The sequence below is a fragment of the Schistocerca piceifrons genome, chromosome 9 (genome assembly GCF_021461385.2).
Source record: "Schistocerca piceifrons isolate TAMUIC-IGC-003096 chromosome 9, iqSchPice1.1, whole genome shotgun sequence".
Taxonomy (NCBI): domain Eukaryota; kingdom Metazoa; phylum Arthropoda; class Insecta; order Orthoptera; family Acrididae; genus Schistocerca; species Schistocerca piceifrons.
The window spans coordinates 182,063,510-182,090,436 of record NC_060146.1 but is presented as its reverse complement, the minus strand read 5'-3'; the positions used below and the strand labels follow the sequence as shown (position 1 = coordinate 182,090,436).

Below are 26,927 nucleotides of genomic sequence, written 5' to 3'. Positions count from 1 at the left end.
TACTTGGCGCCCCCTACTTGTTCATTTTTCTAGCATTGTATTTGAAATAAATATGCGAATGGGGAATAAAAAATACAGAATGTTCAGAGTCCCGTTACCCGCTATCACGTTTCCATATAGTCATAGATGTTCACATTGTTCACTCTAAGACAAAAAAAAAAAAATCCGCGCACGACGAACGGGACGAAAATCGGTAGATGTGACGCACTCCTACGGTCAAATGAATGATTCTAATTTCAGAAAAATTGAATTATTTACTCAAGAGAGCTAGCTTCACAAATTGAGAAAGTCAGCAACGCGTTGGTCCATCTCTGGCTAGCCGGCCGCTGCAGCATAGCGGTTCTAGGCGCTTCAGTCCGGAACCGCGCTGCTGCTACGGTCGCAGGTTCGAATCCTGCCTCGGGTATGGATGTGTGATGTCCTTAGGTTAGTTAGGTTTAAGTAGTTCTAAGTTCTAGGGGACTGATGACCACAGATGTTAGGTCCCATAGTGCTTACGTCCATTTAAAACATTTTTGAGCATGTTCGTCTGAAGGAAATTGACGGGCGCGAATGCCTTCCTTCAGGGCTCCAAACATGTTGAAATCGTATGGGGAAAGATAGTATCTCTACGTAGTATGTGTAAGGGCTTCCCAGCGAAACTTATGCAGCGTACTCTAAACCATTTTGGCAACATACGGGCGAGCAACATGGTTCCGTTGCCGACAGCAAAAATATTTCCATGAAGGCACGGACCGCCCTGTCTCACAGTAGTACGAATGTATTAAGTTATGGCGATTAAATTGAGATAATGGTTTGCGTGCTTTTCACCCCTATCTCCTTTTCATTTGACTGCCCCTTACAAATAAGAAATTGGAGTGGAGCAAAAGTTAAACGTGTGGGGACTCTTGAGTGATTTTTCCTCTGTTACCAACACCTTCTCTACTTGCACACATATTGAGCAAGATATTTTTGCATTCGTTTCGTTAAAAACGACTGAAACCGTTATTTGAGGCTTCTAATAGTTAGTGAATAAATGATATTATCAGTCGATCAATCCTTCTGGCACTAAAACTCTAATATACTGAATATATTGTTTCTATTATGTCCGACACTATTCTGGAAACGTCAGTTTCTCGTATAATCTAGAAGGAAATGTAAGATTACGGGACGATAATTATTTGGATTTATTCCGCTATATGTCTTACAAAGAGGTTTAATAAGAATATTTCAATCTGGTAATTTCAGAGTCTTAGTGATGTTACTAATTCCAGGAATAACAAATCATTGTGTTTCAATGATATTCATGGTGAGATTTATTTCAGAAGTATGAATCTTATTACGACGTTTTAATTATCTACGAAATTTTCGACAATTTTTTGCTAAAAAATAAGAGAACTGATATTCAGTCTTCCTTCTTTTTCTTCTTCGATCCTCGCTGCTATAAGTTGCATCATTCTTGTATCACGAATTATGTTGTGAGATAATAACATATTTTGAGCCATTTTCGACTTTATTCTGGTAGTTAAGTGCATTACCGTGCCATTCGTGTAAAATTAAACGTTTTGTGTATTTTATGGCCTTTCAATTAGTTGGAAGTAGTCAGTCTCGTGATGCAGCGCCCGTGCTTATGCATATTTCAATATGTGTGAGTCAAACCTGCAGTCTACGTTTTTAGCGTAATAATAATTGTTGTTATTATTACGACTATTCCTCTGCTTTGATAATTAACAATAACACGGCCTTGTGTCAATATGCTTGCTGCTTTTCTATGACTACTTCTGGACCTGTGGGAAAACCGGCATGAGTAAAGAAATAATTCCTCGCAGATTCATTTTATGTCATAGGAAATGTGAAAGGTTCAATGAACTCTCTAATTTTCATAACCATGCTGTTTTTTTTTTTCGTGTCTGTAGTGCGATATGCCCTTTTGTCGTTAACATTTTACTTTCTTATTTAAATTCGAAATTACAAAAATCAACACGGGAGGGAACGGGTTCATTAACAGTGATGACGTTTCGACAGTAAGACGGCGTCTTATCTCGGAGCAGCACCACTAATTTGTAATTTGGAGGCTGTGAATTGGGGGGCCCGCCTGTGGCCTGGAAGTAGCTTTCAAAGGCGGGTATAGCAACAATAGTAAGTGACGGAAATCACTACACATATCTGCTTAAAGCGTCCCAACGAAGACGCTACTGTGTGCGATAACCGAGACTTTGAGAGAACGTCTGGTGGCATGAATGAGTGGCCAAAATACCAATCATTTTCTTTTCTAAAAAATTTACTGAGAGTAAGGACTTCGCTATCACAAAATTGTAAACATGGCTGCGCGTTCAGAGAACGTGAATAGTTACCATTAAACGAAAGCAGCCCTCGGTCAGTAATTTTTAACGAATTAACCGGGTTTCGACACTGCTAGGAGTCTCTTCCTCAGAATTTAAACCAAAGAATGGTCTATAACATGGTCACAGAATTATGACTAAAAACGTATGATACAAATTATAAGTACGGAATTATCGTGAAAGACTGGCAGTACTTATGTCATTTATAAAATAATAAATATGCCAAAAGGGCATTAGTCACAAGGAAATTTAAGATAAAAAAACTGATGGCGAGTCACTAAGGGCTGCTCGTTACTTGCGTGGTGCAGGTTGTAAACGGACTGAGGTGCCCGCGTTAACAAATGCGACCAGGTGAACATGGCACTGCAGCGAGCGCGCCATCTAGTAGCCGTAAATAAAATTAGGCTACTTCACATTGAAATATAGGCAGAAATGTTTATAAACAAACAGTATTTGGCACATAATGGAAAGCATTGTTTGTTTGATAGTAGCATGCAACATAACATTTTGTCTACATCAAAGCTTATACCAGTAAAGTAAAACATGAAAGTATCATTATGAAAATGTGGATAGGACTGAATGACAACTGTTAGAAAGCAATATTGACGTGAAATACAGCCAAGAAACGTTTGATAATTACAAAACATAGGACTACCTTAGAAGGAAAAGAACATTTCGGCAACCTGCACAAGGAGACCCGAAGTCAGATATCGAGTAACGGCTTTATACCGTCGAAGAAATTTTTGTTACGAGGTGCATTCAAGTTCTAAGGCCTCCGATTTTTTTTCTCCGGACTGGAAAGAGATAGAAACATGCCCATTGTTTTAAAATGAGGCCGCGTGCATTGTCAATACGTCCCAGAGATGGCAGCACCATACGGCAGATGGAATTTTACCGCCAGCGGCGAGAATGAGAACTGTTTTAAATACTCAAAATGGCGACGTTTTCCTTACTTGAACAGCGTGCAATCATTCGTTTTCTGAATTTGCGTGGTGTGAAACCAAGTGAAATTCATCGACAGTTGAAGGAGACGTGGTGATGGAGACGTGGCGATGAAGTTATGGATGTGTTGAAAGTGCGTTCATGGGTGCGACAGTTTAATGAAGGCAGAACATCGTGTGACAACAAACCGAAACAACCTCGGGCTTGCACAAGCCGGTCAGACGACGTGATCGAGAAAGTGGAGAGAATTGTTTTGGGGGATCGCCGAATGACTGTTGAACAGATCGCCTCCAGAGTTGGCATTTCTGTGGGTTCTGTGCACACAATCCTGCATGACGACCTGAAAATACGAAAAGTGTCATGCAGGTGGGTGCCACGAATGCTGACAGACGACCACATGGCTGCCCGTGTGGCATGTTGCCAAGCAATGTTGACGCGCAACGACAGTATGAATGGGACTTTCTTTTCGTCGGTTGTGACAATGGATGAGACGTGGATGCCATTTTTCAATCCAGAAACAAAGCGCCAGTCAGCTCAATGGAAGCACACAGATTCACCGCCACCAAAAAAATTTCGGGTAACCGCCAGTGCTGAAAAAATGATGGTGTCCGTGTTGTGGGACAGCGAGGGAGTAATCCTTACCCATTGCGTTCCAAAGGGCACTACGGTAACAGGTGCATCCTTCAAAAATGTTTTGAAGAACAAATTCCTTCCTGCACTGCAACAAAAACGTAGGGGAAGGGCTGCGCGTGAGCTGTTTCACCAAGACAACGCACCCGCACATGGAGCTAACGTTACGCAACAGTTTCATTGTGATAACTTTTAAGTGATTCCTCATGCTCCCTACTCACCTGACCTGGCTCCTAGTGACTTTTGGCTTTTTCCAACAATGAAAGAGACACTCCGTGGTCGCACATTCACCAGCCGTGCTGTTATAGCCTCAGCGATTTTCCAGTGGTCAAAACAGACTCCTAAAGAAGTCTTCGCCGCTGCCATGGAATCATGGCGTCAGCGTTGTGAAAAATGTGTATGTCCGCAGGGCGATAACGTCGAGAAGTAACGCCAGTTTCATCGATTTTGGGTGAGTAGTTAATTAGAAAAAAAATCGGAGGCCTTAGAACTTGAATGCACCTCGTACGTAGCTGTAGCTGTTCGTTAAGAATGAGGCTATCCTTTCGAGCAAGATGTTTGAAAATCTCTAATTCCTCTAGAATTTCTAGTCTATGCCCTTTCTTTTCGGTGTGCAAAATGTTGGTATCGTAAATGGCTTTAGGTGAATGCTATCAGACTTCTTTAGTACTCTGCAGACGCCCTATAGTTAGAGAGGTGATATACGAATGTTCCCGGAGAACGGGTTATAATTTTCAGTGTAGACATTTCATTTCAGGTTTCCGTAGCTTACCTAAGAGAGGCTGTAGTGCGATCGCTTCTGAAGTGTCACGGCCAAGTGCTTCCCTTTGTCTCTGCTTGTCAGAGCGTGCCATTTAGCTCCAATGGTGGCCGTGTTGCCTGGACCCGCAGAATCAACAAAGAGCTGTTACGGCAGGGAACCAAGGACTCGGCTGTACTGATAAAAGCGCGGAACGCCTCTCCCTTTTCTGACGAAATGGGGCAATAGCAGCAGTCTGGCGATGAGATTAACACAAGGAAGAAGACTCCCCTTACACGGAAAATTGCCAAATTAAGAACTTTATTTACTAAAGGCCAGCAGAACTATACTGGCAGCTATCATAGTATCGTCGTCGCCGGCACTGTCGTGATTCCCGGTGCCATTATGATCATTGGCGTTGTCATCAGGCATTTGACTATAGTCTTCCCCATTACTCATCCAGTCGGGTCAAAACCACAACAGAAGATTCTGCCTTAAAGAACGTGATGTACTTGCGGAGTATATGACTTTGATTACTGAACTAATGTGCCTGACACTGAGCCTAGAAATTGTTTGCAAACTGACACAAAAAACTACAAGCATGTGGACTGATTTTTACAAACATAAACACAGCAACCAGCTACTATTATTAATGTTATCTTTTTTTTTAAGTAAATAGCGACGTAATCGGTTTCGAATCGAAGGGTTCATCTTCAGACGGCTGTTCAAAACATGTACATTTGTTTGATGTTTACATTAAGTTTACACAAGTCTTTTGCTCTTTATTCCCCATCGTGGTGAAGACTCTTGGGATGGTAGTGTTCTATGGTACAAAGCGACGTTGGAAAAAATCTATTTAAACGTCATAACGATGGACAAAAGAAAACGTCGGAGTGGGAATTGAAATCCATGGAAAAAGAAATAAAAACTTTTGGGTTTGCCGATGACATTGTAATTCTGTCATGTGGTGTGCGTACTATAAGACCTTCGGTACACACACCATCAGATTATTTGACTTGTCGCTCCAACGAATTAGGTGAGTGTCAGCAATATGTCTCGTGGTCTTATTGTGGCGTGTTTATCTTCTGCCATTATGTCAGAAAATAGAAATGCCACTTGCACGCTTAGAGTAGCAGATTGACAGTGACCAACTTTAAACAGAACTTGACTAATTTTCACACATATTTATTAAAATAATAAAACGCATAGACCTTACGTAACTTGATTCTGGATGCAGTTTACAATTGACAATCTGAAGTTCCTTTGGTCTTGGTACGTTAATCTTATTCTCACATATCTCTGATACTTGACAAAGTGTCTGTTCATTTATCTTCATGGCTATGTACAGGAATATGGTAATCTTATTAGGCGCAGACTGAAACTTGACTATAGACTGGTATAGACTGGTACAGACAAATGCAGACTCATACAGACTAATGCAGACTGACTAATCGGAGGTCTGTACACTCGTTATAATACCTCGTGTGTTCAGGTATCACTGCGCAAGTGTGATCTACGTTAGCAGCAATCTCATTGGCTGCGTTACATATTAATACGCGGATCGGCGGATGCAGAATTTGGTCCGTCTCTAAGGCAGTGCCATCTCGTAGTACAGAGACGGACGAGCGCTGCGCCTGCGCTGTTGTGCTTAGCGGGGTGCGCTCTAGTGGGAAAGTTGTGTACACACTGGCTACACAGAACTATGTACACAACATGTCAGAAACAGCAAAGGACCTGGAAGAGCAGTTGAATGGAATGGATAGTGTCTTCAAAGGAGGATATAAGATGAACATCAACAAAAGCAAAACAAGGATAATGGAATGCAGTCGAATTAAATCAGATGATGCTGAGGGAATTACATTAGGAAATTGGACCGTAAAGTAGTGGATGAGATTTTCTGTTTGGAAAGCAAAATAACTGATGATGGTCGAAGTAGAAAGGATATAAAATGTAGAATAGCAATGGCAAGGAAAGCGTTTCTGAAGAAGACAAATTTGTTAACGTCGAGTATAGGTTTAAGAGTCACGAAGGCTTTTCTGAAGGTGTTTTGCATGGAATGTAGCCATGTATGGAAGTGAAACGTGGACAATAAATAGTTTAGACAAGAGGAGAATAGAAGCTTTCGAAATGTGGTGCTACAGGAGAATGCTGAAGATTAGATGGGTAGATCACGTAACTAATGAAGAGGTACTGAATAGAATTGAGGCGAGGAGAAGCTTGTTGCACAACTTGACTAGAAGAAGGGATCGGTTGGTAGGACATGTTCTGAGGCATCAATGGATCACTAATTTAGTATTGGAGGGCAGCGTGGAGGGTAAAAATCGTAGAGGGAGACCAAGAGGTGAATACACTAAGCAGATTCAGAAGGATGTAGTTCGGAGTAGGTACTGGGAGATGAAGAAGCTTGCGCAGGATAGAGTAGCATGAAGAGCTGCATCAAACCAGTATCTGGACTGAAGACCACAACAACAACAACAACAACAACAACAACAACAACGATGGAACACAATGTACAGAAATATTTAAGACTGAATGGTAGTAGTACTCAGTTTTATATATTTGTTTACATTGTGTTCGTTATTACGTTGAAATAGGTCGTTTGCAATATCTTTTTTACTGTTGGGAGACACCACCCCAAGAATCTTTCACCACAAGGGGGGAATAAAGAACAAGTCTCTTATCCAGACTTCACACAAATGCGCATCTTGTGAACAGCCACCTGAAGATGAACTTGTGGGTTCTAAAGCGTTATTTATTTAACTAAATAGGTGTCATTTTCTTTGGAAGAATCAACCTACATGTTTATATTCTTTTTTTTTCAGTTTACAAAGTGTCTAGCGTCTAAGGCTTCAGCGTCATGCGCATTAGTTTGGTAGTCTGCAAGCATAACAGGTTACCTTAAGGCAGAGTCATCTGCTGTGGTTTTGACGCGACTGGACAAGTAGTGCGGAAGACTAAAGTCACATGCCTGATGCGAGCGCCAATGATGATGAAAGCGGCGATGACGACGATACCTCGCTAACTGCCTATATCGTCTTTTTGGCCTTTATTAAATACAGGCGTTGCTTTGGCAATTTTCTGTGTATCACTTTTTGAGAAAATAATACAGATAGCTGATTGGAGATGAAATAATGACAGAATGATATTTACCGCCTTCTCATTAGGACTTTTCGGTTATCACTAGTCTCTTGGAATCTAGGTAAAACTTCCTTGGTTCAATTACCATCCATCTGTCGGTTCATACATTTTCTCCGCTTGGGGTGTGGGTGTTGTTGTCCTTAAGTTAGCATAGGCGTAACTGAATGTATACTGTTGAGATTGTTGAATGGGCACGGACAGAAAGCCAATACACTGGAAAAAAAACTACCACCCACGATAACTACCGCAAAACTAGTCCTAACGCATAAGCAAGACTATTAGAGACATGATACAAGCTACATCTGAAGCTGGCTGAAGATATTTTCAACGCCTATATTCGACCGGCAAGGGGTGATGAGGTGCTGGGGGGTAAGGTTCCAGATCACCAGAATTTTCTCCAATTACCGGGGTTAAATTCCAGACATCTACTCTAGTGTATAATGAAGTAAGGGTATATCACGCTGTTGGTGATCCGTCCGTAGGATTGGAAGTTTAGGTACCACGGTCCCCTTTGTGCTATTCGACAGGAACAAATATGGCATAGGCTCCATGCAAACACATTGTCACTAAGACAAGTCAGCGACATGCACTCCAACCTAATGGATGCACCAGATCAGCTTACACAAAACCGTGAGCTGCAAAGCAAAACAAATATATTTCAAATGGACGAGCATGATCTAACGTCACTATCTAGTTGTTTAGATAAGAAATATTATTAGTTGACTCTTGCAAAAATGAGGTGTTTCTAAAAATGGTTCAGATGGCTCTGAGCACTATATGACTTAACATCTGAGGTTATCAGTTCCCTAGAACTAAGAACTACTTAAACCTAACTAACCTAAGTTCATCACACACATCCATGCCCGACGCAGGATTCGAGCCTGCGACCTTAGCAGTCGCGCGGTTCCGGACTGAAGCACCTAGAACCGCTCGGCCACAGCGGCTGGCGAGGTGTTTTTATTTTGAGGGTGATGTATTTGATTTTTTCTTTGAGGGTGATGTATTTGGGGTGTAAACAAAGTTCATACGACCAAGAGTCGCCATTCAATGGGAGACTGCTAGAATAAGACGACTTGGTTGTTGAATAATTAGGTCTCTGAAATTTCCTGGCACCTTTGCCTTTCACGGGCAAGTGCTCTACCAACAGAGCACTTGCCCGCGAAAGGCAATGGTCCCGATTTCGAGTCTCGGTCCGGCACACAGTTTTAATCTGCCAGGAAGTTTCATATCAGGGTACACTCAGCTGTAGAGTGAAAATTTCATTCTAGAAACATCCCCCAGGCTGTGGCTAAGCCATGTCTCCGCAATATCCTTTCTTCCAGGAGTGCTAGTTCTGCAAGGTTCGCAGGAGAGCTTCTGTGAAGTTTGGAAGGTAGGAGACGAGGTACTGGCGGAATTAAAGCTGTGAGGACGGGGCGTGAGTCGTGCATGGGTAGCTCAGTTGGTAGAGCACTTGCCCGCGAAAGGCAAAGATTCCGAGTTCGAGTCTCGGTCCGGTAAACATTTTTAATCTGCCAGGAAGTTTCATATCAGCGCACACTCCGCTGCAGAGTGAAAATTTCATTCTAATTAGATCTCTGTTTCTTCGCTATAAATAATACCCTGAGAGAATTATCGTGTGACTTACCATTTATTCTTCAGTTGTATCGGAAATATTCTTAATTTTGTTTCACAGTCATTGCATCATCCCGATCATTGCGATTACTTTATAACAAACGAATTGCTATTGTGAGCTGTGCGCGCATATCAGTAGTTTCGTTATGATGAGTGGTCGTAAATAAGTAATTTGCAATAACGTCAGCTGCCCTCACGTGTCTGCCTGCACATGCAAGCACAGGTTGTGATTTGTGCTCCGCGATTCACCCTCCTGAGCTTCCAGGTGCACGATGGTGTGTGCGGAGTAGCGTGGGTAGGAGTGTGCTATTCAAATAGCTATTCATCATACAACGTTTTCATATGCAACGAATTTAATATTTTTTTAACGGTGCTTACTTCACTCTCTTATGAACAGATTTTTTTTTTTTTACTTTCTAATTTAGCTTTCGTTCTTCCTCAGGATACAAACTATAGCAATGCCAAATTTCACCGAAAGTGGCTCAGCGTCTAAGTCATAAAAACAATAGCAGGCAGAGTTGTTGTCGCATTAATAATATCAGCACAGATTATCTGCGCCATGACAGTTCACACAAACGAACCTGTACTGACTGTCTTAACCAAAAAAGTGGTAGAACTGACTGACTGACCGAATTATACGAGGTGCGACAATAAAGTAATGAGACTAATTTTCTTTGCAAGATGGGGCAACCCTGCAGGCTTGCATAGGCGCGATATCTTTGACCTTGGTCTATAAGCTGCTTCTAGTCCAAGGGGCACATCGATGCAACTGCTCAGTCGTGATTTGTGCTGTAGTAAGTTAACACGTGTTTGTGTCACTCGTCACGGAAATGGAACCGCATAATATTGCGCAACGGCATGCCATTTCTTTTTGCGTTAAATTGGGTGAAAACGCGACAACTTACCGTAAGCTTCAGAAGGCTTTTGGAGAGGAGGTTATGTCATGACCTCAAGTTTTTCGTTGACATAAAATGTTTAGTGAAAGCATAACGAATGTTGAAGATGAAGACCGCAGTGGACGACCATCAACCTCACGAACTGGTATCAACTTGGCCAGGGTGCGTGAACTCGTACGATCTGATCGAAGATTATCCGTGAAAATGATTGCAGAAGAACTGAACATCAATCGAGGAACGGTTCGTCTAATAATAACTGAAGATCTTGGTATGAGAAAGATTTGTGCAAAAATGGTCCCCAAAAATCACACACCACAACAGTGAGAAACACGAAAAAATGTGGCAGCCGATCTGTTAAAGGAAACGGAAATCAATCCAGAATTGTTTTGCCATGTTATCACTGGTGATGAAAGTTGGTTTTTTCAGTACAATCCAGAGACAAAACGCCAAAGTTCGCAATGGTGCTCAAAGGGATCACCCAGACCAAAAAAAGCTCGCATGTCAAAGTCAAAAGTGAAATGCATGCTTGTGAGCTTCTTTGATTCCAAGGGAATTGTTCATAAAGAGTGGCTGCCTCCTGGACAAACAGTTAACCAATATTACAACAACAAAATTTTAGAAAGACTTCGTAAAAGAGTTCTTCGTGTCCGTGCCAACATTGCTGATAATTGGATTCTGCATCACGATAATGCGTCATCCCATACTGCTCTGTCAGTACAGCAATTTTTAACCTCAAAACAGATTTCAGTACCATTCCAAGAGTCAAAACCTCGGTCAAGGAACACCATTTTCAAACAACACAAGATGTCCAAAAAGCTGTGACGAGGGTCTTGGAGGAAATTACAGAAGATGAGGTCCAGAAATATTACCGTTAATGGCAGAAGCGCTGGAAAAAGCGTGTGCAATCAGAAGGGAACTACTTTGCAGAAGACAACACTAAACTCGACTAAAACGGTAAGCAACATTTTTTTCACATCAGTCTCATTACTTTGCCGGCCGAAGTGGCCGTGCGGTTCTAGGCGCTTCAGTCTGGAACCGCGTGACCGCTACGGTCGCAGGTTCGAATCCTGCCTCGGGCATGGATGTGTGTGATGTCCTTAGGTTAGTTAGGTTTAATTAGTTTTAAGTTCTAGGCGACTGAAGACCTCAGAAGTTAAGTCGCATAGTGCTTAGAGCCAGAGTCTCATTACTTTATTGTCGCACCTCGTATTTTCACAAAATTTGAAGAGCAGTGTTATGCATTACAAAAAAGATGAAAAATGTTTGACATAATCTGAATTTTTATCAAATTATATTTTCTTTGCACATTGTTACAAAATATAATTCGTAAGCGGTTAGTTCCGAAAAACTTTAGGTTTCTTCTTAGTTATATAATTCTTTCAGATCTCGATGAAGAGTTGTATATTTTAGTAAAGTTCGTTTATTAGTACGTTATTGTGCTCATGTACATTACTAAACATATCTGGTATTAGTTTATCATTTTCAAAATGATAATTTTTATGTTGAAACGGCTGCATTTACAAAATTTGCGGTAGCATTCTTTTAAATTAGATAATATTGTTTTAGCCACTCACAAGCTCGTAAAACCCACTATTATGGGTTACTAAAATTTTGTAGTATTGACAACATCACACATTATTTAATATCAGCAGGCTTTTAATTCAAAATTGTTTCATACAATAGTAACTAATGAAGGATAAATTTAGTCACATAATAATATCATTAACGTCGCAGTACGATGTTATCGGCTTCTTTCTTAAATAGTTGTATCGTGTGTTACTGTAAATGGCGCCCTGTCTGTTTCATTATATTGGTCACAGGAAGTGGACGCAGGCGCAAAATAGTCTAGCGAGGAGAGCTGAAGCAAATGAGTCTTACAGACGACTACGACAACAGCAGCAACAATAACAGGTTGAGCTGTTTACGAAGAGATTAGCACTGAGGACAAAATTAAACGCGCCTTTCCGTCTGCGCGCAAAATCCCACATTTATTTCGCTTCGTGAGTGAGCTGTTCTTTAAATAACAGCATTTCAAGCACTGGAGCCCCGAATGGGGTGACGACAGTAACTTGACCACCGCCAAGACATTCCTCCCGCTCCCGGTAGGTGTGTGCTTTTCGACCTTCCTACTCGCGAGGCTTTCTCCGAGTACGGCTTGTTTGCACGACATAGTTTTTCCTGAGTGTTACGCCGAAGTGCGTAAACCGAAAGCTGCAGTCTTTCCTGTCGGCCAGAGTCGTAAAAGATTGCAAACTCTGTGCTTAAAGCAAGGTTCTTGATGTACCCGTACATCTAACTTTCCCAAAAAGGCACTCTTTTCAGTATACTTTAGCAAATCGTTCTTTGTAGAATAGCGTCCAGTCGCATCCGTAGTATATCGCTTTTTAATATAGGTATCCGACAAAGTATCACCTCACCGGCACATCCACTAGGTGGTGTACAGTGCTTGCTGATACGCACGGAATTGGCGTTGGTATCGAATAAATCTGCGCTGTTAAAAGTTTATAACAAAAGTGGAATATTTTACTAGGAAGCTCGGGAGCAAATGGTTATACGAGGGTTGCCCAGAATAATGCGCCTTTTTTTCCGTCGTCGTAAAACAATGCTACGAATGCGACACGTTACGTATGTATTCCTAGAAGACTCCTAAGTGAGCACTTACGACAGATAGCGTCACTGCAAGACAGTTTCAAATGGTTCAAATGGCTCTGAGCACCACGCGACTTAACTTGTGAGGTCATCAGTCGCCTAGAACTTAGAACTAATTAAACCTAACTAAGGACATCACACACATCCATACCCGAGGCACGATTCGAACCTGCGACCGTAGCGGTCGCTCGGCTCCAGACTGTAGCGCCTAGAACCGCACGGCCACTCCGGTCGGCCGACAGTTTCAAAACGGCGTCTGCAGGTGATATACGTTACAAGCAATGTGCCATCATTGAATTTCTCACTGCAGAGAAAAAACTGTGAAAAATATTCACAAATACTTGTGAAAAGTCTATGGAGCATCTGCTGTCGGCAGAAGTGCAGTTAGTCGCTGGGCACGGAGGGTGAGGTCATCAGAAGCGGTTCGGCGGAGCTCCACGATTTGCAGCGGTCGGGGAGGCCATCCACGGCTGTCACACCTGACATGTTGTGGCGAGCTGATGTCATTCGGGGGACGGACGCATTCATGGCAGACATTTTGAGGAGGATCAGGTGGTGGTTCACCCTGTGAACTACTGGCTCCGCCACCAGGCCATACACGCCCTTGTTTTGCGCTGTAGGAAGGCCATAGAACTAGATGGAGATTACGTCGAAATATAGGGTGTGTAGATAAAACACCATACTTTCGTGTGTGTAATTCTCATTAAGTTCAATAAAGAATTGTCGAAGAAAAAAATGAAATGCGTTACTTTCTGGGCAACCCTCGTACATCTACACACACACACACACACACACACACACACACACACACACACACACACACTCCGCAAGACACCGTACGGTGCATGGCGGAGGGTACCACGTCCCAGCACTAGTGATTTCCTTTCCACACGCAAACACAGCGAGGGAAAAACGACTCTATTAATCTCCGCTCTAACTTCAGTCCTCTTATTTCGTGGTCCTTAAACGAGATTGTAGTCGGCGGCGATAGAATCGGTCTGCAGTCGGCCTCAAATGAGGGATCTTTTCTCAATAGTGTCTAGCGAAAAGAGTGTCTTCTTCCCCCCAGGGATTCCCATTTGAGTTAACGAAGTATTTCCGTAATACTAGCGTGTTGATCAAACTAGCAAGCAACAATTGTAGTAGCCTACCTCTGAATTGCTTCAATGTCTCCCTTTAATCCGAACTGGTGAGGATCCCAAACACTCAAGCAGTACTCAAGAATGGCCCGCACTAGCTTTCTATACACCGTCTCCTCTACAGATGAGCTACACTTTCGCAAAATTTTCCCAATAAAACGAAGTCAAGCAATCACCTTCTAGAGTATCAAGCTGACATGCTCGTTCCATTTCATATCGCTTTGTCACGTTACGCACAGATATGTAAACGATGTGACCGTGTCGAGCAGCACTTGACTAATGCTGTATTGGAATGTTACACGAATTTTTTCCTACTCATCCACATTAACTTACATTTTTCTACATTTAGAGCAAGTTGCCTTTGATCACACCAACTTAAAAGCGTTTTTAAGTCATCTGGTATGCGTGTACAGTCTCTTGAGGACAACACCTTTCCATACACCACGGCGTCACCAGCAAACAATCGTAGATTGCGGCTCATCCTCGCCACTAGGTGATTATATGTAAGAAAGAGAGAGAGAGAGAGAGAGAGAGACAGACCAGACAGACAGACAGACAGAGAGAGAGAGAGAGAGAGAGAGAGAGAGAGAGAATGAATAACAGCAGTCCTGTCACACTTCCCTGGGGCACTACTGACGATACCATTGTTTCTGATGAACCCTCACCGTCGAGGACAATGTTCTGGATTCCGTTACTTAACAAGTCATCGGGACACTCACATGTCTGATAACCTAATCCGTATGGTCGGACCTTCTTTAACAGCCTCCAATGGGGCACTGTATCAAACGATTTCCGGAAATCTAGGAATGTGTAATTTACCTGTTAACCCTTTTCCATAGTTCGCAGTATATCACGTGAGAAAAGGGAAAGCCGCGTTTCGTACGAGCGATGTTTTCTAAAACCGTTACAGCAACTACAATTGAACTGTGTGAATAACGAATAAAACTATGTGCGTTGATGTATGTAAATGTACTCTCAATGATGATATATATAATTTTTTCTTTGAACGAGAAAACTTTCCATCTTTCTGGGTTTCGAAAACAAAAATATTATTAATAAATATCTTTCTGTGTAGTAAATACCAAGAATAACAAAAATTCTATCATGTCATGGAATTTCCATATAATTGGCGAATAAAAACTTGAATGAATAAAATAATCACTCTGGTGTCAGCTCACGGACCTATTAGTCGATTTTGTACGAGACTGCTGCTGAACGCACGATACTGTTAGTTGTACACAAGTTTTTTCTCAGTACATGTATAAAAAGTATTTGTCTTTCTAATCTCATTTTATACCTAACCTTCCAAGTGAATATAATGACGTGGAAACAATTAATTATCGCTAGAATTCAAGTTTTATCATTAGCCAGCTGCCATTCTTTTTCGTAATGGCGCGTTAGCAGCCATTATGTGAAATATGATCAATCACATTATTTTCGGGCTACACTCACAAGATAACAAAAAAATACTTTAAATATTTTCTAGGAGGAAAAGAAAAATGTTTTAGTTAAATATGCACTACGAACACAAAGATAATAAATAAAAATCTGAGGCTCAGGTTGCTTACGAGTAAATCGTCAACTGGTAAAAAACTTGTTTTCACTGCCGTAAATATTATTCAGACCATAATTAACAGTAAAAAGGTCAGCGTTTAACATATATTTTACGTATTATTGAGAATAACAGTGCAGCTACGTAAGTGATTATATCGTCCCTCTCTCTCCAACAATATTTATTTACTAGGCATTAACTACTACATTTTTAACCAAACCACGCGTATTTTTGAGCTAGCTGTGTGTGTTGACAACATAAGTAAATTGCTACAACCCGATCTAGTACCCTTACTCAGAAATATTTGCCGTCGTAGCAACATTGATGATTGTTAGCGTATATTTTAGCCGCTACTAAGAGTGTGCAAAATATATACGACGTAATGACCTAGAAATATGTTCATCCACGATCCAGACGTTAACAAACCGACGCCTTTTACGTACCAAATCTAAGAAATTCATAGAAATGATCGTAGCTACTCGAAGCACAATGACGTAACTACTCAGTAGTTCCAACAAAACAGATTTTCATAATATTCAGGTTTGAACAAATAAATGTCAAATGAATTATTTGTGCATGGCTGTGTGCGTATCCCACAGAATTGTTTATGGTGGCCACTTTCGAATATTTATTAACTTTCAAGTGGACAGACAACAAAACTTGAGCACCTTGAAGGAATAATCGGTCGTACACGCAATTCTACACCCTTATATACTTTCAGCAGATAAAATAACTGGAGTTTGCAGATGATCTCTGGCGGGTACCAAGGTCACCAGAACGTGCTGATGTTGCCACCGTGAGCCCAATAGGTGTTCTTTTCTACTTTAACAGTAAACGCCTGATTCTTTAAAGAATAGAACTCTCTTGTGTAAAATAGTTCAAGTATCTCATGACTTTGAAAATGAGTCAAGTATGTTAAATATTTGACGTTATGAAAGTAAGCGAGAAAGGTAGAAAAGGTTTGAAACTACTTTTAAAGTTTGTTGGAAGTCGCAAAGTGCTCCAATTTGGGAGACAATCTGAGCAGCCGTCTTCGGTTGTTTGAAGATGACGCTGTCGTTTATCGACTAATAAAGTCACCAGAAGATCAAAACAAACTGCAAAACGATTTAGAAGAAATATCGGAATGGTGCGAAAAGTGGCAGTTGACCCTAAATAACGAAAAGTGTGAGATCATCCACGTGAGTGCTAAAAGGAACTCGTTAAACTTCGGTTACAAGATAAATCAGTCTAATCTAAAAGCCGTAAATTCAACTAAATACCTAGGTATTACAATAACGAACAACATAAATTGGAAGGAACACATAGAAAATGTTGTGGGGAAGGCTAACCAAAGACTGCGTTTTATTGGCAGGACACTTAGAAAATGTAACAGACCTACTAAGGAGACTGCCTACACTACGCTTGTCCGTTCTCTTTTAGAATAGTACTGCGCGGTGTGGGATCCTTACCAGGTAGGACTGACGAAGTACATCGAAAAAGTTCAAAGAAAGGCAGTACGTTTTGTATTATTGCGAAATATGGGAGAGAGTGTCACAGAAATGATACAGGATTTGGGCTGGAAATCATTACAAGAAAGGCGTTTTTCGTTGCGACGGAACCTTCTCACGAAATTACAATCACCAACTTTCTCCTCTGAGTGCGAAAATATTTTGTTGACACGGCCTACATAGGGAGGAACGATCACTACTATAAAATAAGGGAAATCAGAGCTCGTACGGAAGGATATAGGTGTTCATTCTTTCCGCGCGCTATGCGAGATTGGAATAATAGAGAATTGTGAAGATGGTTCGATGAACCCTCTGCCAGGCACTTAAATGTGATTTGCAGAGTATCGATGTAGATGTAGACTATGGTGTGTGGGTAATTTCCTCTTTGTTTTAGGCAAAAACTAGTTTTTTCTGCATCTTAATGTTTGTAACGCCGCATTCGCTGAGCAATGTGTACATTCAGTGGTACATGTGAATTCTGCGTGAAAAATGCCTTGCGAGTAGAGTTAGTAGCAAAGAAGTAATAATTTAAAACGCCAGCCTTGATGCTGACCTTTCACAGCTTCGTAAAGGTTTTAAATTATATGTAAATTTTGTTGGTGGTTGCTAAATGCTGTCATTCACAAATTCTGGATGAATATAGTGTCACAGCGTGTGAAGAACGGCTTCTTGTTTTCTATCGCGAAGTGTACGGGGATCAACGCCTCAGGGAAACGGGAGATTTCATTGAAGTCCTTTACGCTATCCCCCTGTGGCTATTTTGTACCACTTGCGAGCGACGGTGTGTGTGAAACATTTTTCTGAGCCACTCATATGAAAACTACGTGATTTTAACGCTGGGTGTCGCGGTTCTCGCCCGAATCGCAGAGGCGTCCAAAGAACGGGTGAGGAGTTTTTAAGAGGGAATGTGACGTCCTTCAGTAGTGCTACTCATCCACGGTGACATTGGGCAGAGTTGTGAAATTTTGTGCCAGTGGGACATCACTAACCCACCTTAAACGTCACACGAACTTCTGATCTGTGGCCTACTTTTCGCAAGTGTCGACATCTTGCTGTTTGAAGGGTCGCGGAGCCCGACGCTGACGTCACAGGGTGCCACTCTATTGCGCCATTACAGCGGAAGCTTGAACACACCTTTGGAGTAAATTTAAAACTTAAGCGTCGCAATAGGTAGGAGTCATAGAAAAAAGCACTTTGTTTTCAGGCCACAAGTGGCCCATCGGGACCATCCGACCGCCGTGTCATCCTCAGCTGAGGATGCGGATAGGAGCGGCATGTGATCAGCACACCGCTCTCCTGATCGTTATGGTGATTTTCTTTGACCGGAGCCGCTACTATTCGGCCGAATAGCTCCTCAGTTGGTATCACGAGGCTGAGTGCACACCAAAAGATTACAACAGTGCATGGCGGCCCATATGGTCACCCATCCAAGTACTGGCCACACCTGACAGTGCTTAACTTCGGTGATCTGACGGGAACCGGTGTAGCCACTGCGGCAAGGCCGTTGCAGGTATAAGTCATAGGGATTCGAAAAAATGATCCTTTAATTCAGTTGCGCAGTGAATTAGGTAGCTTTCTTGTCTGTTTGTTGGGCACAAATTTTCCAGTTGATTTTAAACTAACTTAACGGTTAGCTAGAGACTTGAAATTTTCAACGGAGCTCAGAACTCGATGATAATACAATATTAACCCTCTTTACGGTCTGGTGTGTGTCGGAGGGTACTTTGTGTACCAGTGCAATTTCCTCCTCTTACTTTTCCACTTGCCAATGTTTCCTGGTGAGAACCGTTGCTGGTAAGTTACGGAGCGAGCTAGATTCTCTCTAATTTTTAGCTTTGACACGTTTCCGTGAGATAAGTGTAGGAGGAAGCAATTTACTGGTTGACTCAGATGAAGGAAAAATGAAATAATCCCGAAATTTACCAGACTTTTCCGTTATAATCTCATCAAAATCTCTGAAATTGACTGACAAATTTGACACACGCAGGACTTAAACAAAATACTTATTTACATAAAAAACTTTTTAATATAACACGTTTACAAAATGGAGTAAAAAGCATAAAATAACTTCTTGTAGCCCCATAGATATTCCTAACCCGAACATATAGTCCTGAATATTTGTGATTGTGCATTTTTAATAAGTATGAAAGTAATTGTATAATTTAAAATTTAAAAACTTGGGGTTGCAGGCAATACATAGCCTACTTCCTATTTTCTTCCGTTCTTCCGCTTACAAACCGTAGACTTTTCCACGGCGCCTATCACGCACGTGGAAGAACCCTAGAAGCCATTACATGCCGCCACAGCAAAGGTAGAGAACAAATTATATCAATTTCAAATCTAACTGCAGATTCGTACAGAAGACGGAAAATACTTGTCCAGTAACCGCAATACCAGGTCGACTGCGTGCATGTTAAGGTGAAAAACTTAAATTTAATATGAGAATGTCGCCTGTGGAATCAATTTTGCTCGAGATTCTAGGCCGATAGATGTGTTGCTGAAGTATAGGATCATCTGTTGTAAGGCAAAAATTTGTGATACCGCCAAAGAATGTTATTTTAAAAAAGTCCCAAGATGGAGCCGACCATTAAAAGAAAAACTGTTTGGTTCAAATTTACGCTTTGGCCACGTTTTTTCTCGGCGTCCTCGAGTCCGCTGCTAGAGTGGTATAGCCAACTTCTGAGCTACGAAGACATCGCCGCCCCCACCTCCAGGAATTAGCGGAAGAGATGAGAACAGCCTCCCCTGTAAGGTTGGTAGCTCCGACTATGTTGAAGGGGAGCATGCACTTCACCAAGGAAATACAACTAACGGTGACACGTTTTCCGGACAGATCTAACCCAGGCTCTCGCCTCGTCTCGTATGGCTTGTGAATAATGACGCAGGAGTCTGCTTCCATCTTACAAGGGGACCATAAGATCTATTAATCACGAATTTTGATGAGTCTTAACGTATGTTTTAGACGGACCTGTACTGAATTAATGGCTAGCGGATTTTTTTGGGCACAACCCCAAGTTTCCGCGAAAATCGATGTTGAAGTTGATGCGTACCTCCCGTAACCATAACGTTAGTACTATTACGTTCAAGTGAAAGCAGCTCAGCGGCTAAAGTAGAGGGCTATCATATGGCCGGTGCAGGTTCACATCCCACGTCTTTACTTTGTTTTATAGTTTCAAAGTACGGACTAGAATTAAATAGTATACAAAATTATTGAAAAATAGCAATTATCGCTGTAGTAATTTTATAATATATCAATAATTACAGCAAGCAATCTTCAAACATGTATTGCGTTTGTTGTTAGTAGTTAAAATGCGAAATATCTTCATAACGTTCGCTTCATTCGTGGGGAGACACTTCATGATAAAACCTTTGTAGATGTAAGAAAAGAATCCACCAGCACCGTAAAAATTCTCTCCCAAATTTACTTCTCTTTATGAGCCCCCGTGATGTTTACGACATTACAGTGCACGTGTTGTTAAGACGGACATTGCAGTGTTGCTTCGGACCCACGTGCATGTACATATGTTCGAAGAAACAGGCACTGCGGCGACTACAGCCATTACGAAATACGTGAAATGTATTCGCATTTATGAATGCAGACACCCATCAGCTGTACAAGGGAAGGACGACAGTGAAAATTATTGCCGGACCGGGATTTGAACCTGCATTCCGACTTAACGTGAGTGGCTCCCTTAACAGATGTGGCTACCTGTGCATGACTCAGTCACACCCAAACATCCACATGTCGTCGCTCCTGCGTCACAACCTGTACTCGTACACACATTATGTGATTCCCGTACAGGAGAGGGTATTTTAATTGAAAGTCACCATCTGGCATGGGCGAATAAATAGATTATTGCAATCCCGTGTCGTTAAGAGAAAGGAAGCAATGTTCCCTCGGACGTGCATGCAGCTGATAGTTGTATGCATTCGCAACTGTGAATACAGTGCATGTACCTGTGATTTTTTTTTTTTTTTTATTTTACGGGCGGCACAATCCGTCGCTCTTCAGACGAGTGACATAACTGAAACAAGAATAAAATGGTACATACATAAGGTGATAAAAAAGGGGAACATAAAACAGAGTAAGGGGAGGAAATGGAGGTAAAAATACACTGACATGGTGACATTCGTTGGGGACAATTAAAAAAATCAACATAAAGTTAAAAAACACAGTTGGCGATTCTTAAAACACAAAGAAGACACTGAATGCACATGCACAGGTTAAAAGTCGGCCACAGTATTAAAAACACTCCAGAACAACACACTTAAAACCCATTTGTAGCACACACGAGGAAGAATAAAACTGCCAGGTGGGACCTGCCGAGGGAGAGGCCGGAGAGGATGGAAAAGGGAGAACTGCTAATGACCTGCATGTCGACGGGACGTTAAATTGAGTCTTCCTTCCTTCCTTCCTTCCTTCCTTCCTCTTTTCTGCTACTTTTGCATAATTTTGCATGACACGTACTATTTAATGATATTCTGTACGAAGACAATGAAAAAGTATTACGCGGAGTGGATTTTAACCAGTGCTGTTAGCTTGATAGCTGTGAACCTCAGCCGCTGCAGTATTTTCGCTCGATCGTTGACATGTGTAAAACGTGATGGGTATAAGAGGTACGTACAAAACGTCAAAATTCGATTATCTCGGAAACGACGGGCCGCCGCTTGAAAAGCCGCTAGCAGGTGCTCAAGACAGGTCCGCTTACGACATTCCAAAGCCTCATCAAGAACCGTCGTTAACAGGTCTGATGGGCCCCTTGTTAGCTAACAGCAAGTACTGACTTCCGTCACCTTGGAGTCACATGTGCTGAGTGTCAAATCGCGGTAGCAATTCGGTCGCGACACGAGGCGATGTACTCGATTACCGCACCTGCCGTGTCAACGGGCGCGCGTAGTCTCCACTGCGAGCCGACTGAAAACAGCGCTCTTGAAGCGACTTTGGCTTCCCGCACACGCCGTCCATGGCATCGAGTCCCGACCACTTGTGGGCAACCAGTGTCTCCCCATCTCTTCTTACAAGGGTATCATATGAACTTCCCCTCATAGACTTCCTTCATTCTGAGAAGATGTGCAGGTCACGATCAGGACTGTAACGCACAGCGTCTGCCGCCCCTACCGTTGGGTTTTATGCTACCCGCAACGACTCTGAAAACCACACACTTGATTTTCATATTCTCTCGCTTGCTACGTGCAAATTACTAGTCCTACAGAAAAAATGAGCACGACCTTCTAGTAGGAAATTAAATTTAGTTCAATTTAGTACTGAGATGCAGTTACGCTGGAGGCCAGGGTTTACGAGTTGTTAAAGAAAAACGCGTTTGAAGATCATTTCTGCAAGTTTTTCTTGAATAATTCGAAATCTATGGCCTCTAGCGAGAACTTCTCCCGCTACAAAATTTAACTACATTAAATTTTCTACAAAAAGAACCCGATTTTTTTCTGTAAGACTAAAAGTTTATGTGAAGTGGGCATGAGAATACGAAAATTTTTCATGTGATATTTGAAGGTAGTGGTGAGGGTTGCATAAAATCCATCTGTAATGACAGGGGAATCACCATGTATGTATCAGTTTAATAAGCCATGGATGCAAAATGCTACCACGAATTCTTTACAGAAGTATGGAAAAACACGTAGAAGCTACCTCTGAAAAGATCAGTCTGGATTCCAGTGCAATGTAGGAACACGTGAGGCAACACTTTCCCTACGACTTCTCTTAGAAGGTAAATTAAGGAAAGACAAACCTACGTTTGTAGCAAATTCTTTATTGTAATTCTGTCACATTTTCGTTTTATTAAGCGGGCGACTAGAGTCTACTTCAACTGTACTTCATGAATACCTCTACATTCTGAAATTGGTTGACATTTCATGTGTCTATAATGTGTGTGCCACGTATGTGTGAATTGATTGTTGCCTAATCAAACACTATTAGTGAGATTTCATAGACTTGGCTTAAAAATTAACTTCAAAGTTCCAAACCAGTCACCAGCATAATACAACGCAACAGTGGTGGAATTACAATAAAGAATTTGCTATTCAAGTTGCTGGTCCTGCCCTGACTTCATGTTGGAAATAAGCAGCTACATTTGTAGCACTGGTAGACTTTGCCAGTATTGACTGGAATATTCTCTTTAAATTCTGAAGGTTGAAGCGGTAAAATACAGGGAACAAAAGGCTATTTAAAACTTGTTCAGCATCCAGACGGCAGCCGTAGGAGTCGAGGGGCGTGAAATGGAAACAGTTGTTGAGAAGGGAGTGAGGCAGGATTGTAGCCTTTCCCCGACGGTATTCATTCAGTATGTTGAGTAAGCAATGAAGGAAACCAGGGAAGAGAAAAAGTTTGAGATTAGCAGATGACGTAATTCTGTCAGAGAGAGCAAAGGAGTAGGAAGAGCAGTTGAATGGAATGGACAGTATAACGAAAGAAGGATAAAAGATGAAGAACAACAACAAAAGCAAATCAAGGATAATGGAATGTAGTCGAATTCAATCAGGTGATCCGGAGAGAATCAGATTAGGAAAAGATACACTGGAAGTAGTAGATGAGTTTTGCTATTGGTGCAGCGAAATAACTAATAATGGCCAAAGTAGACAGGATATAAACTGTAGACTGGAATGGCAAGAAAAGCATATCTAAAAAAATAGAAATTTGTTAATGTCGATTATAAATTTAGGTGTTAGGAAGACCGTTCCGAAGATATTTGTCTGGAGTGTAGCCTTGTATGGAAGTGAAACGTGAAGAGTAATAAGCTGAAACGAGAAGAGAATAGACGTGTTTGAAATTGAAAAGGGGAAGGACTGACATAAAAAAGAGAGCAGCAGATATGTGACCGACTGTAGCAGTAGGAACATTATTTGTCGGAATTCTCGTTTTCACGACTAACTCGTCGTTTCAGTTGAGCTTTGTAACTGCGTGCTAGATCTTCGGGCGGCGTGCACATGTTAATGAGCTCCTACTTAATTATGAATCGTGAACCACAAGGGGCTACAATCATCTCGCACTTAGTCTTGTCTCAGGTCGTGGCAGGTATGCCGTCTTGTTGTGAATGAAAGGTTCCGAGGTACACTACACTGGTATTAACGAGGTGACACCCGGAGAAAGTTGATTACTTGGAAATTTTACATTGTCAGTCAGATGTAACCTCGATCCTTCAGATGCGAGCAAGCACTGTAGGTATTTCAACAGACGAAGTCTTCAAAGAAGTAAGTTTATAACTAAATATCTTGTCCAATTACTTGTCATGTATTATTCGTTTATTGGGACCGTTACGGTCAGTCAAAGATCGCTGTGGGGATAACAGAAATGACGTCATAAATACTGAATGCGTGGAAAACTACCCCATCATGCCAGACGTTTAAATTTTTTTATTTCTTTACCATTAACTCAATTCGCAATATATTTCACAGACAGTCACCACATAGTCCGCTGAATGTACCTACACAAAAATATCATTGTATGGCATATAGTTAAAGAGATACGACGACATAAACACTGAGATGCGTGAAAATATTACGAATCATGCATGAAGTTTTAATACATTTGTTCTTTACTAGTAAGACTCTGGTACAGTCGAGTCAACTCAAGGAAATCCCTGACACCCGGCAGCGCTTTTCACAGCTTTCAAGTACGAAGCACAAATGGATGTATGCGAAAACAATAGCAGTCTTTAGAGCTACGAAGAGGCGTTGCCATAATACATTTTTACATTATACATATTCCTTTGTACGACTGTTACATTATTTCAGAGGTCTTTTCACAAAGACATGGAAATAAAACTGTTTCGATACTACTCTACAGTTCTTTTTTTTCGTTTCTAATAGAAAATTGGCAAAGTGAATACCCCGACATTGCCGGCTTTGTCCGTATCAACATAAACGGCATTTCACAATTCCTATTTCACACTTTCCGAAAGGCAAATTTCCTGTTGGTTTCTGTTTCGTGTTCTTCGGCCGACGTTTGACTTTTTTTCGATCTGTAAATACGCTTTCGACGTGACTGACCAATATCCGGCCGATTCTGTTCGTCAACTTTAACATGTATACCAGAAAGGTGGTACCCGATATTTCTTCTTTCGTCGCTCACAGTCCGCAGCTCTTGCTAGCATTGCTGGCTCTGGATCACGGGGTTCCAGGTTCGATTACCGGCCGAGTTGGGGATTTTCTCTGCCCGGGGACTGGATGTTTGTGCTGTCCCCATCGATTCATCACCACCACCCTTCGTGACAGTAGCTAGATTGGACTGTGTAAAAAATTGGACTGTGAAAACAATGGGTAGTTTGTAGGGGCGCTGATGACCGCGCAGTTGAACTCCCCACAAACCAATCATCGTAATCATCATCGTCGGTCAAACAGCATAAAGATAATTTAGAAGCCGGCCGAAAAGATGAAAAAAAAGGGGCCGACGTTCAATAGCGGGAATATACCGCTTGCCCTGTGCACGGTTTATACGGAAATGACTGTACAATCTGCCAACTCCAGGATCGCCGGACACAGACGGACTATCTAAGAAAATCCTCCGAAACCGAAGATCTCGCTGTGGGCTACCATTTCCGCTTGTCCAGGGAAGCCATCGAAATTGAGAAACATGATAATAGCTTCAACAAGAAAAAGAAAATTTTTGTAAGTTAATTCGCCGACCGCGAATTCCTTGACACAGCCATATTTGGTACAGATATACTACCGAACAGTGAAATACGAAAATTTATGCCGGGCTGGGGCTCGAAATCGGATTACCCACTTGTCACGATATCCACCTTAACCGCTTCAGCTCTCCATGTGCTCTCTCCAAACTGACTCAAACTGTCTCCATCTTTCTATCGTAGTCCACTAAATTCACCACTACGACGTAAGCATGCATACAGTATGACTTCTGGAAGTTTAGGTCGGTCCAGGGAGTGTACATGCATAGCCGAAGTGGTTAAGGTGGACATTGTGAGAAGTGGTAAATCCGGATTCGAGTCACGGAAACAGTGTGTTCGCCGTATCGAATGTTGGACAGACCACGGATTTTTCAGTCTTCGTTTTAATCTAGCCTTCATCTCTCAAAGATGTGGTAAGTCACCAAACTCAATTAGTGGTTCGCATTCCACGTATGTGTATGCCCCATTTCCCCAGTTGGATAAATGATGTTGCTGGCGGCAGGAATGTCGCCGAAACGGCGTCCAATAAAAGAATAGACAGCTGGAGCTGCATATTTTGCCTTCCTTGGTTTCCGTCACTTTGGCCCTCTTCTGGAATCTCTTAGACGCTGCTTTTGTCGCCCGCACCAACATAGTACCGTGCCCAACCGAAACCACCAGTCAACACACACACACACACACACACACACACACACACACACACACACACACACAGATATATATATATATATATATATATATATATATATATATATATATATATAAACTCCGTCCGAAAGGCCATGAAGAACCAACGGTACCGACCGGCCGCCGTGTCATTCTCTTCTCACAGGCGTCACTAGATGGGGATACGGAGGAGCATGTGGTCAACACACCCTTCTTCCAGCCGTATGTCAGTTTACGAGACCGGTGCCGCTACTTCTCAAGTAGTTTAGTTTCCTCCACAAGGGCCGAGTGCGCCCCGCTTGCCAACAGCGCTCGGCAGATCGGATGGACACGCATCCAATTGCTAGACCAGTCCGACAGCGCTTAACTTCGGTGATCTGACGGGAACCGGTGTTCCCACTGCGGCAAAGCCGTTGGCAGCGAAGAGCGATAGTTCGACTTAACTATAGTGAATAAGACAGCAAGAAAAAGATTGGTCGCAATACTGAACCCTATGGAACACCAACAGCAAT

General features: G+C 42.0%; 2 protein-coding genes and 2 pseudogenes across 2 annotated transcripts in view; 1 reads left to right on the top strand and 3 right to left on the bottom strand.

Annotated features, from left to right (window-relative positions):
• LOC124716834 (heterogeneous nuclear ribonucleoprotein A1-like) overlaps positions 1 to 22,076 on the bottom strand; it is a 50,649-nt gene extending 28,573 nt beyond the window's left edge. Inside the window, exon 1 of the mRNA XM_047243388.1 lies at positions 21,979 to 22,076. Within this exon, the coding sequence (XP_047099344.1) occupies positions 21,979 to 22,076 (98 nt within the window). The remainder of the gene's footprint in view (positions 1 to 21,978) is intronic.
• LOC124717214 (organic solute transporter alpha-like protein) overlaps positions 1 to 26,927 on the top strand; it is a 289,275-nt gene that overhangs the window by 81,648 nt on the left and 180,700 nt on the right. The window lies entirely within an intron of this gene.
• Positions 18,502 to 18,619, bottom strand: LOC124717407 (annotated as a pseudogene).
• LOC124717581 lies at positions 26,716 to 26,833 on the bottom strand (annotated as a pseudogene).